We start from the raw sequence: 17242 nt of genomic DNA on the forward strand, positions 1-17242 counted from the left end.
TTTAGGATTAAAAAAACTTCAAAGAAAATTTGAATTTATAGGAAGATATTTTTGGGTAAATTCTCTCAAATCCTCCACAGGGGGTAAATTTACTCTTTTCTGTCAATGGAAGTAGGATTTCCTCAAGAATATTAAATAAGCCACAACATCAAAACTGCTAGAGCTTCAATTATGCTATATAATCCATTTAATTTTTTTTTTTTTTAAATTAAACAAAGCATTTCTCTCAAGTGGCCCAAGTACGTAAAATTTTACTTGGGTACTAAGGATGAGAACACTGTAAAATGAGTTCTCAGCCTCTTTCAAAATTCTCAATATTTTTATAATCTATCTGAAGAGAAGTCACTAGGTAACAGAATACCTTCTGTTCAAATATGGACAAAAAACGTACCCCCCCTTTATGACAAGGTAACTAGTATGGAATACCTACTGGGTACCATTTTCCATTTTTGATTTTTTTTTCTGACATGAAGAAAAAGTAAAATGATAGCTATCCTCGCTAAAACTTAAAAGTTATAGTTCAAAATACCTGAAAAGCCGAACTGGCAGCTGGCTTCTCATGTTTATAGAAAAGCTAGGATGATTCAGCCTGAGCTCAGAGCTCGATTTAGATCACAGCATCTGGATTCAAAACACATATGAGATGTGGCAGCCGATTTTCAGGTCATGACTGATCCAAGACAGAGACTGCAGACCATTCACCAGCATTATTCCAAATGGTGAAAGTGCCTGAGAGAGACAGAAGTCTGAAAGGTATTTAGAAGCCTACTCCAAACTGTTGGGGAACAGGTAACATCAGCATTTTCTGCATCCAGTAGCTTTAAGCAGGTGCCGCAGAAGCCAAGGGTAAGGCAGCCTGAGGATGACACTGAACAGCTTTGTCATGACATTCAGCTTTGCCATGGTCAGAAAACACCCCTCACCCATGACTTCTTTCCTGAAGTGGCTATTGTTCAGATCAAACTATGGGAATCTGGTAATAAATTGGAAAACCTCTGACAGCACACATTTCCTGCTAAGATCTGTGTTTAACTTTGCTTTGTTTCAAGGAGAAAAACAGTAGTAATAAAAAAGGAAAAACAAATGTAAATGCCTTTTTTCATGATGAGAGGAAATCATAGCCACAGTAATTCGAATATAAACTACACAATGAAATCTAAAAGAAGAGGGGGAAAATCCCCAGCTCAGTTTTAATCTCTGTTGGAACTGATCTTGTGCCTTCCTTGATTTTTCTTGGATATGATATGTCCAGAATGTGGGTGATTCTGCAGCTATGGATTTTATGTTCAATAAAAAAAATACTTCTCCTGCTGCTTTTCCTCACCTCCCCCCTCCCCCATCCCTCTTCCTCTCCTTCTTGTCTCTTTGTTGTGAATGTCAGGGCTGTCAGTGTCACAGTCTGACATGATTAGCGTTTCTGACATTACACCAAGAAGCAGACAGAGAGCAAGGAGAGCGGGTGGAGGGGAAGGCAGTTATGATGCGTAGCCATTTTAAGAAGTCCAAGGAAAAAACAAGCCTAACCTCCTTTCTCTGAGGCTCCTTGATTACAGGGCAGTTTATAAATCACCTTGGATTTTTCTCATTTATCCTATTAGTCCATTTTCCTGTTCCTCCGGAGATCCCTAAGGTGTGGATCTATTCTGTGAGATCAAAGCCAGTGGCTCTAATAACAGATAAGACAGAATTCGTGATTCAGCGGATTCTAAGGCTGTGAAGTGTAACAATCAGTGCACTTTGGGAAGATAGCGCCAGTCCATTTCAAGTATTGATTCACTGCACTTTGTCACTCTAATGATGTTATCTCATTAAAAGAGATAAATGCCCCACTGTTCTTCTAAGAGCATCTGCTTCTTACTCCTCTCTCTTTTTCAACAGCATGGCTCTCAGCAGCAGCACATTAAAATCAAATTGAAATCCAATGCAAGGCTTGGCTACAGAGCTGCTTAAGTTTTTTTTTAATTGCTTTTTCCTACTCTCAACCCCCTTCCAGCTCCTCCACAACAGTCCTTCAAAGAAACAAGCAATGAAAAGAGAAATAGATGTAGAAAGTAATCATAATAGAAAGCATTTGCCGAGTGTCTGTTATGTGGGGACTCCACTGTGTCAACATTTAACTTATTCCTACCTTGTTAGACAGGTAGAACAATCGTCAGTTTGCAAATAAAGAAACGGAGTCTGATGTTAGGCAACTTGCCCAAGATTATGAAAGCAGTGAGAGAATGAGTCACAATCTGAACAAGGGTCCATCCAATGCAAGTACTTTTTTTACTTTAAATCCCCATTTTGTTCACGGAACAAATAAGAAAATATGATTGCAATTTGATTAGAATAGGTGAAAAAATGTAAACAAGGGTAGCAATTATTCTGCAGCCCGTTAATAGCCAGGAACACAATGCCATAGGTTTTGTTCAACAGATTTCTTATTAAATAAGAAAGGTAGCAATTTTTCATAATGAATGTTTTATACATTATTCCTTTGTGTATCAGGCCGCTAAAGTACACATTATTAAAGTCTATTAAAGTCTGTATTTAGCAGCATTACTAATGTGCCTTTGGGGAAATTATTACAATGAAACGGCATCAGTCTTTCACAAAATTTCAATTGTTTAATATCCCCTTTCTTATCTTCAATACACGTGACTATTTTTAGCTATAATCAGACCTCATCCCAAATGCTGTAATCCCAGCCTAGAGCTGTCACAGTAAATTGTTTATGGGTTGGATTTAAGAAATAACAAGAAATGCAGATATGGTTAATTTCACCCAACACTTTTTTTCATGACTCATTGCAGCTTTCCTATTGTTTTAATTAACAGGTGCTCCTTGATCACTACAACATGTGATGATCCTTTACCTCTTTCGCTAGGGTTGGTTATCTTAATTAATTGCTTTTATTTATATCTAACTGAGACTAGCCTTAAGATAATGCCACTTTATTAAAGTTTAAGAGTGCTAAGAAATTACAAAACTATTCCATTAAAAACACGGAAAAGAAAACCAAGTAAACCAGCACAATATACAAACTATGATTAGTCAAATCAAATGTTTGCATTTAAAAGTAAACAACATTTACTAGATGTCTACTAGACTAGAAATACATGTATTCTGAACAGTAACTGAGGAATTTCTGTGAATTATTTATTTATTTTAAATAGGCATCTCTACTTTTTTATCTAGTACATTTATTAATTTTATCACACAGTATGAGGTTCTTAGAAAATGAAGCCAATTATGTATATATACTAAAAAACATAATGTTCTCTGAAAACCTCTTATAGAAAACAATACCTACCATTAGGCTTATTTTACAAAGACAAAAGACAATGGAAGCTGGAAAGAATACAAGCAAACAGTTATACATTATAAGGCCTCTGTAACATGAAAAGGAAGGGAAAATAAAGCCAATCTAAAGTACTAAGTACTTAAATTAATAAGTTGGATTGGAAGCAATCTTTCCATTATAAATTTCCTTTCATACATATCAATCCCACTGAGATGATACCTTTGTAAAATCAGGCAAAACTCAATTGTCAATATTCTAAAGATGGACAAACCACAGATTAACTAAGTACCTAAATAATCGTGTTTCCAATCACCAATTAACTAAGTAGAATGATGTTACCTATATCTATTAAGACCTACTAATTGAGAGAAAAAGGGAAGAGTTGAGGACTTGGAGAAAGAAGATAGAAGCATTTCTCTGCCTGATTCACAAAGGTCAGAATCCCCTGGCTGCTGTTATGGGTACCCAGCCACCAACAGTCACAAAGAAAATGGCAGCAGCACACTTTGATTATCCAAAGGGCCTCTTTACTGAGGCTGAATGGCTGTTGTGGGCTTAGTCCAACATGATGATATAGGATCAGAACCTACCAGGTTCAGTCAACATGCAATTAAAGCTCCCCATGAAGGAGGCCCAGGGCAGTCCATTAATTTGGGGCAGCGGGCGCTGAGAAGCAAAGCCTGTTTTAATTAAGAAAATGCTAGTCACTCCTCTTTAAATCCTCAAAAAATGAAGATGAACAAGATTCCAAAACCAATGTATGTGAAAGTACCAGTAACAAGAATGAAATGGGAATGAAATGAATATGTGCTTTCCTACAAATGAAACCTGTTTGATGGTGTAAGGAAAATGGAAGTGCTATGGTCAAAAACAGGCTGAGGCAGACACCCAGTCCAGCACGACTCAGCGAGTTTGGAGCGCAAGCACACAACTCCGCATGTTATATAACCACACCACGTGAGGCACATTAAGTAACCACTTATGTGCGCTCATGCTTGACTTGGAGCCACTATTGTCTATAAAAGGTATAATTACCCTGCTAACACTGTACCCATGGCTTGCCCGTGCCCATGGCTCCCTGGCACCCAGAGAGACAATAAAGCCATGTTGAAACTCCCTACGATTCCTTGGGTGGTCTTTCAGCTGTCTGCCACTCATCCACCAACTCTCCTCTGACCTCAGTTAGAACCTGACAGATGGTCAGCACCTGTAGCCAGATTTCAAAGAGGTTATCATGATTCACAGCTAGGCCTCTCAGACTTGAAATTATATTACAGTCATGTCAAAACATATCCTTTCTTCTCTGGGGCCTTTAGGGTCTTAATACAAACAGGAAGTTTAGCTTTTCTATTCTGAAGTCTTAATTTACCTCCTACCTGTTCAGATTCTCCTTCATCTTTTCTGACATTGTCAGGAGCTAAGTCAGGCCACATGACCCCTTCACTCAAGACAAGGCATTGCCATGTCCATATGACAAGGTAGTGGACGCACAGTGTCTCAGGGCTAGAGCTCACTTGGAGGTGCTCCAGCACACTTACTCATCTGATACTCAAGCTCTATACAAAAAAGTTCAGATTTTCAGCATAAGCCCTGGAACATAAAGACTATGATATGGTTTAGCTGTGTCCCCACCCAAATTTCAAATTGTAGCTCCCATAATTTCCATGTGTCATGGGTGGCACCCAGGAGGAGGTAACTGAACCATGGGAGCGGGTGTCTCCCATGCTGTTCTTGTGATAGTGAATAAATCTCATGAGATCTGATAGTTTATAAAGGGGAGTTCTCCTGCATATGCTCTCTCTTGCCTGCTGCCACGTAAAATGTGACTCTGCTCCTCCTCACCTTTTAAGGCCTCCTCAGCAAAGTATAACTATGAGTCCATTTAACCTCTTTTTCTTTATAAATTACCCAGTCTGTCTTTATTAGGAGTGTGAGAACAAGCTAATACAGACTGCTTCTCAGAGATGAGGCACCAGCCAGTGCTCCACCACACACTGCTCTGAGATTCAGTGGTGAGCCATGCTCACAAAAAGAAAACAATAGAAATATGTTTCTGGTTAGGCAGAAAGCAGGAGGTGATATGGGACTGAAATAGAAGCATTACTGTAGCTCCATAGTCAAGATGATCATGACAGAGAGAATCCCACCTAACTTGGGGAGCAATCCTCTAGAATGTATATGTTTCATACATATTTACACACGTTATATGCATGCATATATTTTAAAGACAAATGAGTGTAAACACACTCAGTTAATTCTTTTAAATTTGTCTTCCCTCTTTCATGCAAACTGACCTTCTATTCAATTACATGGTAACTTATATTTTAAATTTGCACTCCCAAACCTCTCAGAAGGCAGTTATAGTGCTGTTGTCTTCCTGAAACTTCACTAAATTTCCCAGTACAAGACATGCGAAGACAGAGTCTGTAGGTCTAATTTGGCCTTTAACATTTCCATGCACCTCACATTCGACAGGACCCAATGTACATGTAACACAGGGGCTACAGTGGCCTGGGGCCAGCAATGTTTCTTTTTGGCTTCACAAACTCTATAAAAATGAAGTTTTTAAAAAAGAGCTAAGGGAAATTATTCCTTAAAAATGTAGAAAATGAGAACAGAAGTGCTACAATGTCCAAGGGCACTCACTGACTAGGGCGGAGGTCCAGATTCTTGTTAAAGGAAAGCCTGCCACATATAGGACATAAGCACAGTCTAACTCAGTGGTTCCCAAACTTACCTTAGGGCCCTTTTACAGGCTCACAAATTATCGCAGACCCTAAAGAGCTTTTGTTTATGTGAGTTATTTCTATCAATGTTTACCATACTAGTGGTCAAACCCAAGAAAGTTTTGGAACATGAAAACACAGGCACACATCCCAGAAATGAGGTCACTGCATTTCACAGTCTCTTGAAACACCACAGTGTATAGTCAAGAGAGAAAGTGTCAAAAAGGTAAATCATATCTTACTATTATAAAAATGGCTTTTATCTTGCAGGCAGACACCTTAAAAGGGTCTAAGAGTGCCCTTCCCCAAGGGTCCCCAAACCATAGTTTGAGAACCACTGGTCTAGTTCAAACCTGTACACGCTGGTAGTGTCTTTGAATATGTAAATGAAGAAATGGCACAATACGAAGAGGATGTAATGTCCATTTTTAAAAATTGACCAACTGAGTAAAAGGATGGCATCTTTTCCCAGAGCATTTCTCTACTCACTACTGCCTCCAGACCATTAATATATTAAAATGATCCTTCCTGGTAATAATGTGCCAAGCAGAATGACCCTAGGTCCAAATCTCTGTTTTGACCAATTACTCTCCATTTTCTATCTGCTCACTAAATATCTTCATTCATTTACACCTCAAATGCAAAACAGCTAAAAGTACTTATTTTTAAAATGTTTGGTTTCTTTTCTAGTTGTTAATGAAACACACAAATATTGCAGAAAGTTGAAAATACCAAAAAGTATTTTTAAAAAAATAAACAAATGTGTCCTATCTTTCCACCCTCTAAGAAAACCATGGTCAACATTCTGGGCAATAGCCTTCTGGTCTTTTTATCATATATATTTTACTTTAGGTTCTGGGGTACATGTGCAGGTCATGCAGGATTGTTGCATAGGTGCATACATAACCAGGTGGTTTGCTGCCTCTATTCCCCTTCATCTGCATCTGGCATTTCTCCCATGTTATTCCTCCCCACTTTCCCCACCTGCTGCTGTCCCTCCCCTAGCACCCCTGTGACTGCCCCCAGTATGTGATGCTCCTCTTCCTGAGTCCACATGTTCTCATTGTTCAGCACTCACCTATGAGTGAGAACATGTATCACACATATTTTAAAAATACAGTGAAGTTCATATTTCAAAGATAATTCAGTGTATTTTATATTAAAATATTGCTTTTAGTATAAAAGAAATGCATATTGCTAATCTAAAACATACAAGCAAAATAAAGATAATGCTCACAATATGTTGATGTGTATAAGCAATCTTTATTCTGTGTACATACTGTACCTTTTTTTAAAAAATGAAATAATGATCAAACTACACATACTGTTATATAACTTGTCTTCTTCACAATTTATTTGGAACATCTTTTTATGTCACTGAGTATTCCTCAATCTCTTTTTGACATTTTTATTGTATGGCAGTACCATGGTTATTACCTTCAAAATGTACTATTTTAAGAATATTATGATGAATATCTTAGCCAAATACACACATCCATGGCAGTTCTCTTTAAGGTAATGTTTTAGAAATGGAAATTCTGGGTCAAAAGGTGTGTCAATTTTTTTAGGCATTGATACACCTTATTTGAGTCCCTTAAGAAAGGTGTTCTTTCACTACCTATATATGAGAAAGCCTGATGTTTTCTATTCTCAACCTCACTGGGTAAATGTTACAAACCTTCATCACTTATATAGGTGAAAAATACTATCTCAACATTTTAATATGCATTTCTTTGATTACTGTTGAGGTTGAACATTTTTATTCTATTTTATTGATTGTATTTCTTTCTTTGTTTCTCCTACCTTTCTGTTTTTTGCCTATTTTCTTAGTGTAATTATCTTTATCTTATTAATACATTAATTTATAAGAACTATTAGTAACTATTTCTCATATATGGGTAAATACTGTCCCAGCTTGTCTTTTGCCTTTTAGAATAGTTCAGAGTGTCTTTTGATTGAAAGAATTTCTGAGGTGTTACACAGTTAAGTACATTCTATTCCTTGATAATTTCTGACACTAGAAATTAATAAGACCTTCTTTATTCTAAGATCATTTAATTTTTAGTTGTATTTTCTTCCATGTCACTAGTTCAAACCTTGCAATAGCTCTTCAAACTCTGCCACCAGGAGGACCTGGCCAATGCCTTCAGAAAAATGACTGCTGAGGCTTATTAAATATAGATTGGACATTTGGTGAAACAAACCACTGAGGGTGTCCTGTAAAGGAGAAGAGAGAGATCTTTTATGTTTATTATTCACCAATTCCTTACACTATCTCCAGTAGATCTGTTAACTTGCTCTTTGAGTATAAGAAGTTTAAAATGAAAAAGGTGTTCACGTTAGGTTTATATTAAAATATTAAAGTGGTGGGTGTGATGACTCTTCTTACCTTTGCCAAAAACAGCAGCTGTCTTATATAGAAAAGACCTTTGTTATATTCACTGATGTGTTTCTTGCAAGCACAGTGCTTGCACATAGTACGCACTTGACAAATATGGGTTGGAGTTGATGTTTCACCAACTAGAGCTATGTATATGCCAGGTTTGGGGTGAGAGAGGCAGGGATAATAAAGTCTGGTCTTCATAGCTTCGTGTGAAGAAGGTGCAATATAAGAAAAACTCCAAATGAAGGCAGAAACTACATTTCAGTTTTACTTTTTAGTTGACTGTAGAGATATTGATCTACGTGTAAATGTGAAAATGCCTCAAGCCTGGCACAGTAGGATGTGGTGCTGAAAATATTCAGAGGAAAAAAAATTCTGTTGGGCAGATCATTAAGCAAAACAGTGGCATCCACCCACTAAAAGAGATAAGAGGCACTACCCTACTTCATCTGATACTTTGGCATCTGTCCAAAGCAATAAAAATCAGATCCAGCTTGATTTGAACATAACAAGGAAGAAACAGTTCTCAAGAAGATCCTTTTTCACAATGGGGGAAGTGAGAGGGTCATTTTGTATAATAATGGAAAAATCAATTATTTTTCAATCAAATGGAGTGTCCTCATAAATTTAAATCACAGAACAGCATGTGACAAGCCTTCATAAAAACAATGACCACAAGGGAGAGAGTAAAGGATCATAATCCCAAGGTTGCTACTAAAAAGGAAAGATCTTTCAAGAGGAGAATGACACTTTTCCTGCTAGTCTGTTTTCTGTGAATGTACATAGCGGTATGCACTGAATGTACACCATTCTGCACAATTCGCCTCTACGGAATCCTGTTCAACTGGCTTCCTGTTTGGCTATGGCTTTTAAGTAACACGCTGAAATCCTTTCTCTATAGCATGGTAATGCAGCAGTAACACAGAAAAACCCTAAAGATTGATTCTTCTTACTGGCAAAAATTAACAATATACCATATGTCACATATATTTATATATATTAACAAGAAAATAAGAAAGTAGAAATACTTTTGACAGAATTTAAAAGTTAAATTCTGGCCAGGCGTGGTGGTTCACACGTGTAATCCCAGCATTTTGGGAAGTTGAGGCAGGAGGACTGTTTGAGTCCAGGAGTTCCAGACCAGCCTGGGTAACATGACAAAACCCCATCTCTACAAAAAAATACAAAAATTAGCTAAAAATGGTGGCACACATCTGTAGTCCCAGCTACTCAGGAGGCTGAGGTGGGAGGATTGCTTGAGTCCAGGAGGTTTAGGCTGCAGTGAGCCACTGCACTCCAGTCTGGGTGACAGAAAAAGACTCTCTCTCTCTCTCAAAAAATAAGTTAAATTCTAATATGAGGTTTTTGAGATTGGAAAGTCAGCTCTTGCAAAAAAGCTGTGAAGAATGTATGAACATTGGAAAGATGGTCTTCAAGTCTGCATAAGGGTTTGGGAGAATGAATGCTCTGGGAAAATATGTGCCCCACAATTTCTTTAATATGTAAGGTTCAGAATATACAACCATTAGTGCCTGTTTACAATACTTAAAAGGTGAATAAATAAATATGAGAGTGTCTACTGTGTAAACCTATGACTCAGTTATCATATTCCATGTACACTAACAAATTCCTTGTAGACTGGCCTCAGGGATGACAGCATATTCATGATGGGCTTCTGTGCAGGAATGCCCTCTGTTTCTCTTTTTAGCCAGCACTGATGCACCAACATGGCTATCTGAGGACCAGAAGTGCACCCCTCTGTGGTATTTCCTCAGACCCTGGCACAGATAGTTGAAGAATGTGAGGAATGAAGGCCCTACCTGGTGGACAGCAATTGATAAAGTGTCAGGGTAGCCCAGTTAAATTAGTATGGCCAACTGCTAATTCCCTTGTGCCACAGGGGTTGAGGGATTCTGTGTTTTCTAGAGGGATAGTCCCTGATGGATTCAAAAGAGAGCTGTCAATGTCTAACTGCAATCAGCATCGCCCTGGCACTTCACAGGAATAACAAGGACCCTAGAATGCTGTGGCCTCCCTCCATCCGGACACCCCCCTAATGAAGTGCCCATGAGTGAGCTAGGGTTTAGGAAGAAAGGAGAGTATTACAGTGTGTGTCTAAAGAAGAGGAGCGTGCACAATTCAAATGTCTCCAATTTTCTAGGAACAAATTCACTTAGAATGTCAGTCACACAACAATATTTCTAGCACTCCAATTAACACCATAATTGAAGAGGAGATTCTCTGGTTTTATTTATGCTGAGAAGAGCTGTTTCCTCCCCAGAGAGTGACCTATTCTTTGTCTTATGCCAAGAAAGCCATAAGAAAAATGCTGACCCGTGAAGGTGACACATCATGCTTAATCACTACTTTCAATTAAAACAATATAAAATAAAGCATGTACTGAGCCACTCAGGCAGAACATAATATCCCAAGCAACAGACACACCTACGGAGACACTTGACATTTCTGAGGTGTCTGGTTCCCAGCTGTGTACGGAGAGTAAATCCATATTAGGTGTAGGGTTGCCCTGGAGAAACTCAGGGCAGAGCTGTCACAGCAAGCTACATTTGCTGATAAGAGATTTGATATGAGAGTTCTCAAGAGTTGCCTTAGCATTTCAATACAACAAACTCCCAATACTAAGAGCTAAAAAAGGTTTGCTGGATCTCCCAATGGGAGGATGCCCTTCGGTGGCTCACAGATCTGGCCCTTGCCTCCTTCTCTGGGCTTCTATCTGGCCACCTTCCACTAGCGCAGTAGTTTTCAACCAAGGGGACAGTCTCCCATCCAGTCAGGACCCTGGGGCAGAACACATGCCTACCTTCCAGTATTCCAAAAGCTCACTTCTCAAAGGCAGCTTCAAGCCACGTGTTTAAGCTGGGGTGAGGCTGAAGTGAGAAAACTCAGCACTGGTTTCTTTCTCTTTGGCTCAGCTCAGCCAAAGGAAAATTCCTCAAAAAACAACTGCTTGTTTTTTTGCTGGTCTCTTTAGATAGTGTAAAGCAGCCACAGTCTTTCACAAAACTTGTATCTAGGGAAAAAGGGTAAGTGCACAGAGGGCTTTTCCAGCTTTCTCCAACCACTGAAGCCTCTCAGGGCCCTTCCTGCCCATGAGAAGGCTGAGCAAATGGTCACGAGAAAAGTCACTGGAAGAGGGTCATTTAGTTGAAGAATTTCCACAAATTAAATGGGCTTTCTAAAGTCTAGAGATTCCATATACTATTTTCACAACCAAACCATCGAACAGTGCTATCCAACTCTACCACAATCCATATGACAGGCCCACAAAACAGGTCTCTCCCGTTTTATATCCTTCAGTGGCTCACAGGATCTGGCCGTTGCCTCCTTCTCTGGGCTTATATCTGATCACCTTCCACTAGCACAGTAGTTTTCAACCAAGGGGTAATTCTGTCCCCGTATGGGATATTGGGCAATAATCTAGGGACATCTTTGGTTGTTACAATTAGAATGAAAGCAAGGGGATGCTACAAAAAATCCTAAAATGCAGAAGACAGTCTCTCACTGAAAAGAATTACCTGGTCCAAATATCAAGTGTCAAAGCTGAGAAACCCTGTTCCAGTGATACCAAACTTTTTGCTATTCTCTGAACACGCCAGACTTTCTCATTTGCTTTTGTGCTTAAACACATTCCTTTACCTGGAATGCCTTGCCCTACATTCCCTGTCCAGGAAATTACCATTTCCATACAGAATCCTATTCAAATGTTTTCTCCTCTACATCATCCTTCCCAGATTCCTCAGAGTTGGATGTTCCTTCTTCTGTGCCTCCAGAGCTTCTGGTACATACCTCATTAGAACACACTCACTATGTTTCCCCAAGATACTCTGCCACCTACTGAAGGCATGTCTCAAGTTGTATTCATCATTTATCCCTGTAGTGCCCATTTGGTAATCACCAATTTAATGAGGGAATAAATCAAAATGTGACACCTTTTCCACTGGAAATGAAAAAGATGCACCTTATACTCTCTTGCAACTATGTCTAAGGGATAATAATGTCCTCAACATTAAAAACAGCAGAAGCAAATACTTATCAAGTGCTTGTAATGTGGACAGGCACTATATATTAAGCACTGATACACATAGTAACTCATTTCATCCTTACAGTAATCCTGTCAGGTAGGCATCATTATTAGCAGCATTTTACAGATGGAGAAATTGAGGAACCAAGAAGTCAGGCCATTTGCCTAGGGTCACTGACACTAGCATCTGAAAAAGGTGATATTTAGTCCCAGGAAATATAGCCCCAGAGCCTCAATATTCCAGTATTCATGCCAATAAAGTCCAGTATTTCAGCTGCTCAGAGGCCCCTGGCAAGTATAAATGACACCTCCAGAGGACTACACAGCCACAGAGTAGCCACCAGCACCTGTGACCCTGCTTGTGGGGATCACACAACTCTTCAACTCTGGAATGCAGCTGGCAGGAGACGCAACCTCTTCACATCATGGAACGACATATACATTCCAGAAAATCATAGTACCATAAAGAAAATACAAGTGCTGATTCCTTGAAGTACCTCTTACCTTGTTCATGCTACAGGGACGGGAGCAAGGGATCAGACATGCCACAATGAGAGGCAGCTCGTGATGATTCTCCTCATTCCTGGAGCCCTCACTTTCTGAAGCAGACAGCTGCTCTCTGAGTATAAACAAAGAAGAAATCCATGAGTTGGTGCTCAGGGAGGCATAGAGCACTACCATGTCCAGCGGCACTTGCTGCCATGATGGCAATGATCCAAGTCTGCACTGTCCAACATGGTAGCCACTGGTCAGATGTGGCTATTGAGAATTTGAAAAGCAACTAGTACAAATGGGGGCTGCCACGACTCAACAGCTAGAACTTCCACAGAGTTGCTAGGAAGGCAGTGTACCATGAGGGAATTCAGGAGGTCAGCTTTCCATGGGGCCAAATGAACTGAACAATCCAACTCCCCCCAAATAGAAAAAGAGTCCACCATGTTTTTATTCATGCTATTTATTCTTTACATGAAGTTTTTGATTCATATGAATTACATTGTAGAGCAAAAGTATCATTGTACAGTTTCAGGTTCTTCTTCATATTTTTAATTTTTTTGACATAGAGGCTCATTCTGTTGCTCAGGTTGAAGTGGAGTGGCATCATCATGGCTCACTGCAGCCTCAACCTTCTGGGCTACAGTGATTCTCCCACCTCAGCCTCCCGAGTAGCTGGGACTACAGGTATGCACCACAACGTCCAGCTAATTTTTGTATTTTTGTAGAGACAGGGTTATTCCATCTTTCCCAGGCTGGTCTCAAACTCCTATGTTCAAGTGATCCTCCTGCTTTAGCCTTCCAAGGTGCTGGGGGATTATAGGTGTGAGCTACCACACCTGGCCAGTTTCAAGCTTGTTAATTTGTCCAATATTAGGGAAAAATATATTTTAAAAATAACTTCAACCACTTAAATGGATTTGTAGCTTTTCCTCTGAAAGGTGTTCACAGGTGGAATTGAGAAGAGAGCAAAACGTTGTAAGGTTCCTGATGGTCAATTTGTGTGTGTGTGTGTGTTTTAAGTTGCATCTAGGAAGGATTTATATATCTGCACCTTCCCATAATACATGGGATTGGAGGTTTAATTGGAACAGCAGTGCTTTTAAAAATGAAAAACAGACTATTTTTAATTATAATATAGTAACAATATAGAACATGTTCAATAGAAAAAGAAAAAGGTACTCATAATCCCACTAGCCCACCATAACCATCTTTAGTTCTTAGTAATCAGCCTTTGTCTATATTGGAGAATGACATGTCTGCTAATAAAGCCAGGACATGGAGAATCCCAAAGCTGTAATCCCCATATTAACATCTTTCACTAAGGAAATGATTTTGCAATTTACATTTTCAAAGATAAACTCCTACTCCATGCACATTACTATTCTGTGAACATAATATTACTACATTGCTTTTATATATCAGAAGATAGGGAGAGAAAGCTGCAAATCACTCATTGGCTATTTGAAATACAGATTCCAAAGAAAATACCACATTTAGTCATAGCAGTAGCATATTTTAACAATAATGTACAACATGGAGAGATCCTGGAATTCCAACTTTGTAGTATGAATACATCCAAACATTGCCACACGTACATGATGCCTAGGTAATCACGGCTTCAAAGTCGAGAAAATTCAATACCTAATTCTAATCGATCTTAAAATGACTGAAAAAATAATGCATATAACTTTTAATCTTTCACTTTCTAGAAGCAGATGCTAATACATTTCTTACTTTTAAAGTAGAACTTTATACATGCATTTCCTTTTCAATGTATGTATCAATTCATTTAAAAACTACAGCCTAGCACTTAACTGGAAAGCTTGCCTAAATGCCTAGCAGAGATGCCTCATGTCACAATTCCATTTCTATGTACACATCGGTATCAACACAGGAAAGGTGGGCACAAGAAGATAATAACAAACAGACAAGGATTCTTGAACATAATTTCCCTGAGGAACCCCACCCAGCTCCAATCATGCCACAATCCCTGTACTCTCAGAACTTGGATAAATAGCTTGCACTAAACTGATTACAAATCCCTTCCTGTCCCCCAGCCCAACTGTTCTTATGTTATTTTCATGTATGTTGTTTTACAACCAAATCAGGCTAAAAACCCTTTGAGGGAAAATATTAGTCACACAGAACATTTTAAAATAAGTATTACTATAGCTTTTTCTTTGCTCTCACTCACAGGGCCTAGGATGATGCAGGCTTTTAGATGTGGGGTCTTAAAAACAATGTTAATAATTGTTGCAGCTGCCTTTGGAGTTCTTTTAAAAAGGAAAATCTCTTAATGCCAGGGTTGTAGATCTTTTAAAAAATATTAAGATTATACAGCTGTATAGTACCTCAAACCGTACAATGCACTAATTTATTTTTATATTAACACTCTCATTTTATACTAATACCAATCTGGGTGGTAGTTTTCCTAATTTGGAAACCAGACTCAGAGAGGTAAAAGAATTGTTCTTGGTTCTGCTGTAACAAGCAACAGACCCTGGGCTTGAAATGACTTCACTTCAAGACACTATGGAATTAAAGCATGTGAAAGACCACAAATAAAAAATAAACACAATACGCGCCCACAAAAGAAACACACACACACACACACACACACACACACCCCAAGACCATTTAACAGAAAACACCTCAGAAAACAGATGACAATTTTGGAAACTGGGTCAGTTCACTTCTGGACAGCAACCAAAAAGACTGGCCTTGTTCTATCAAGTACTTTCCATCTCCTTTGAAATAGAGAGAACCTGGTTGTTTTGCAGCCAATTCAGTTTAAGAAGCTTAGCAAAATCTACAGCTTAAAAAAGGAGACTACATCTTAAATATAAAGCATCAGGGAAAAAGATACCTGAGTGACAATGGTGGAATCAAGATTTCTTTTTTTCAGTTTATTATTCAATGTTTCTCTTTAATTTTTTAAGAAGTTGGATTCCTCTAGTACTAACAAAATGAAACCACAGATGCATTTAAAGGGTGCCTTGAAAAAGTTAATCCCATAAGCCCCTGTATGACTTCCATTTAGTTGATCCTAACAGTTGGTTCAATGGTCAATCTCAGACTTCTAAAAGGTTAATAATTTGTCTTTCCAGGTAGACAGAAGTATGAGTAAAGAAGAAAGGTGGGCCAAACTAACAGAATCCCAGCACTCTGGGAGGCCGAGGTGGGTGGATCACTTGAGGTCAGGAGTATGAGATACACCTGGCCAACATGGCGAATGAAACCTCGTCTCTACTAAAAATATAAAAATTAGCTGAGCATGGTGGTGTATGCCTGTAATCCAAGCTACCTGGGAGGCTAAGGCAGGAGAACAGCTTGAACCCAGGGGGTAGAGGCTGCAGTGGGCCAAGATTGCACCATTGCACTGCAGCCTGGGTGACAGAGTGAGACTTCATCTCAAAAGAAAAAAAAAAGAAAGAAGAGACAAAGTAAGTCTAATAAGAGAGAATTGACAAGAAAAAAATGGAGAAAAAAATGAGCAAACAAAGACACAGGTTTGGTAACAAGGCCAAGTGCCCCTCACCAGCCAGGTCCTCACTATGGAAAAGACCCAGAGATTCGGGCCCTGGTGGCAATTCCACATCCTATGGTTTCTCTGGGGTTATACTCTCATGTCTCAGGTGTCAGCAAATGGAAGTTGGAGAAAAGTTAACACCAGGCCTACCTGATTCACCACTATTTATTTACCATTAACCTCCATCTACCATGGAGAGAAGCCTATTTTACCTGGATCACTGCTAATGTGGTATGCTGAGAAGAGCATAAGCCACCTTTATCCTATGCTCTTTAAAGAGGAGCTTAAGTGTCTAGGGGTGTGTGTGTGTGTGTGTGTGTGTGTATGTATGTATGTATGTATGTATGTGTGTGGTGTTGTTTTGGCCCTTGAAAATGCAACTAATACTTACTACCAATATTGAATGGAATATGGTGAGTTGGGCTTTTCTACCCACTCCAACTCCCACCCCCCTCTTTGATGTCCGTTTTAGAAGCCTTTAATATATCTCAAAGCTGGGTAGGTCAGGCACTCCTGTGGGAGACAGATGTGCCAACAAGAGCAAGCAGGTCACTCTTTGCAGTGTTGAAGGTCTCACTAGCTTTTAGACATAATGCACCATGAGGCCAGCCTGTGGGATAAACTATTTTCCCTACCCTTCCCACTACCACACCCAACAACAGCTTAGGCAGAGGGCTGCAGCATAAGGGCCTATGCCAGACCCAAGAGCTTTTGGAGAAGGAATAAGTGAAGTAATACAAGGTGAACAGGCTCTGAAGTCTAGAAAAAAATGCTCTTGCAT

The 17242-nt window shown here is 39.2% G+C and overlaps 1 protein-coding gene across 5 annotated transcripts in view; it reads right to left on the reverse strand.

Annotated features, from left to right (window-relative positions):
- The window catches only part of BACH2 (BACH transcriptional regulator 2), a 396617-nt gene that overhangs the window by 284934 nt on the left and 94441 nt on the right, over positions 1-17242 (reverse strand). For all 5 annotated transcript variants that reach the window (XM_035296349.3, XM_002746827.7, XM_054254269.2 and 2 more), the window contains exon 2: positions 12942-13056. In XM_035296349.3, coding sequence (XP_035152240.1) covers positions 12942-12950 — 9 coding nt within the window. In that variant the 5' untranslated portion in view covers positions 12951-13056. The remainder of the gene's footprint in view (positions 1-12941; positions 13057-17242) is intronic.

This window comes from Callithrix jacchus, chromosome 4 (assembly GCF_049354715.1).
Source record: "Callithrix jacchus isolate 240 chromosome 4, calJac240_pri, whole genome shotgun sequence".
In the NCBI taxonomy this organism is placed as follows: domain Eukaryota; kingdom Metazoa; phylum Chordata; class Mammalia; order Primates; family Cebidae; genus Callithrix; species Callithrix jacchus.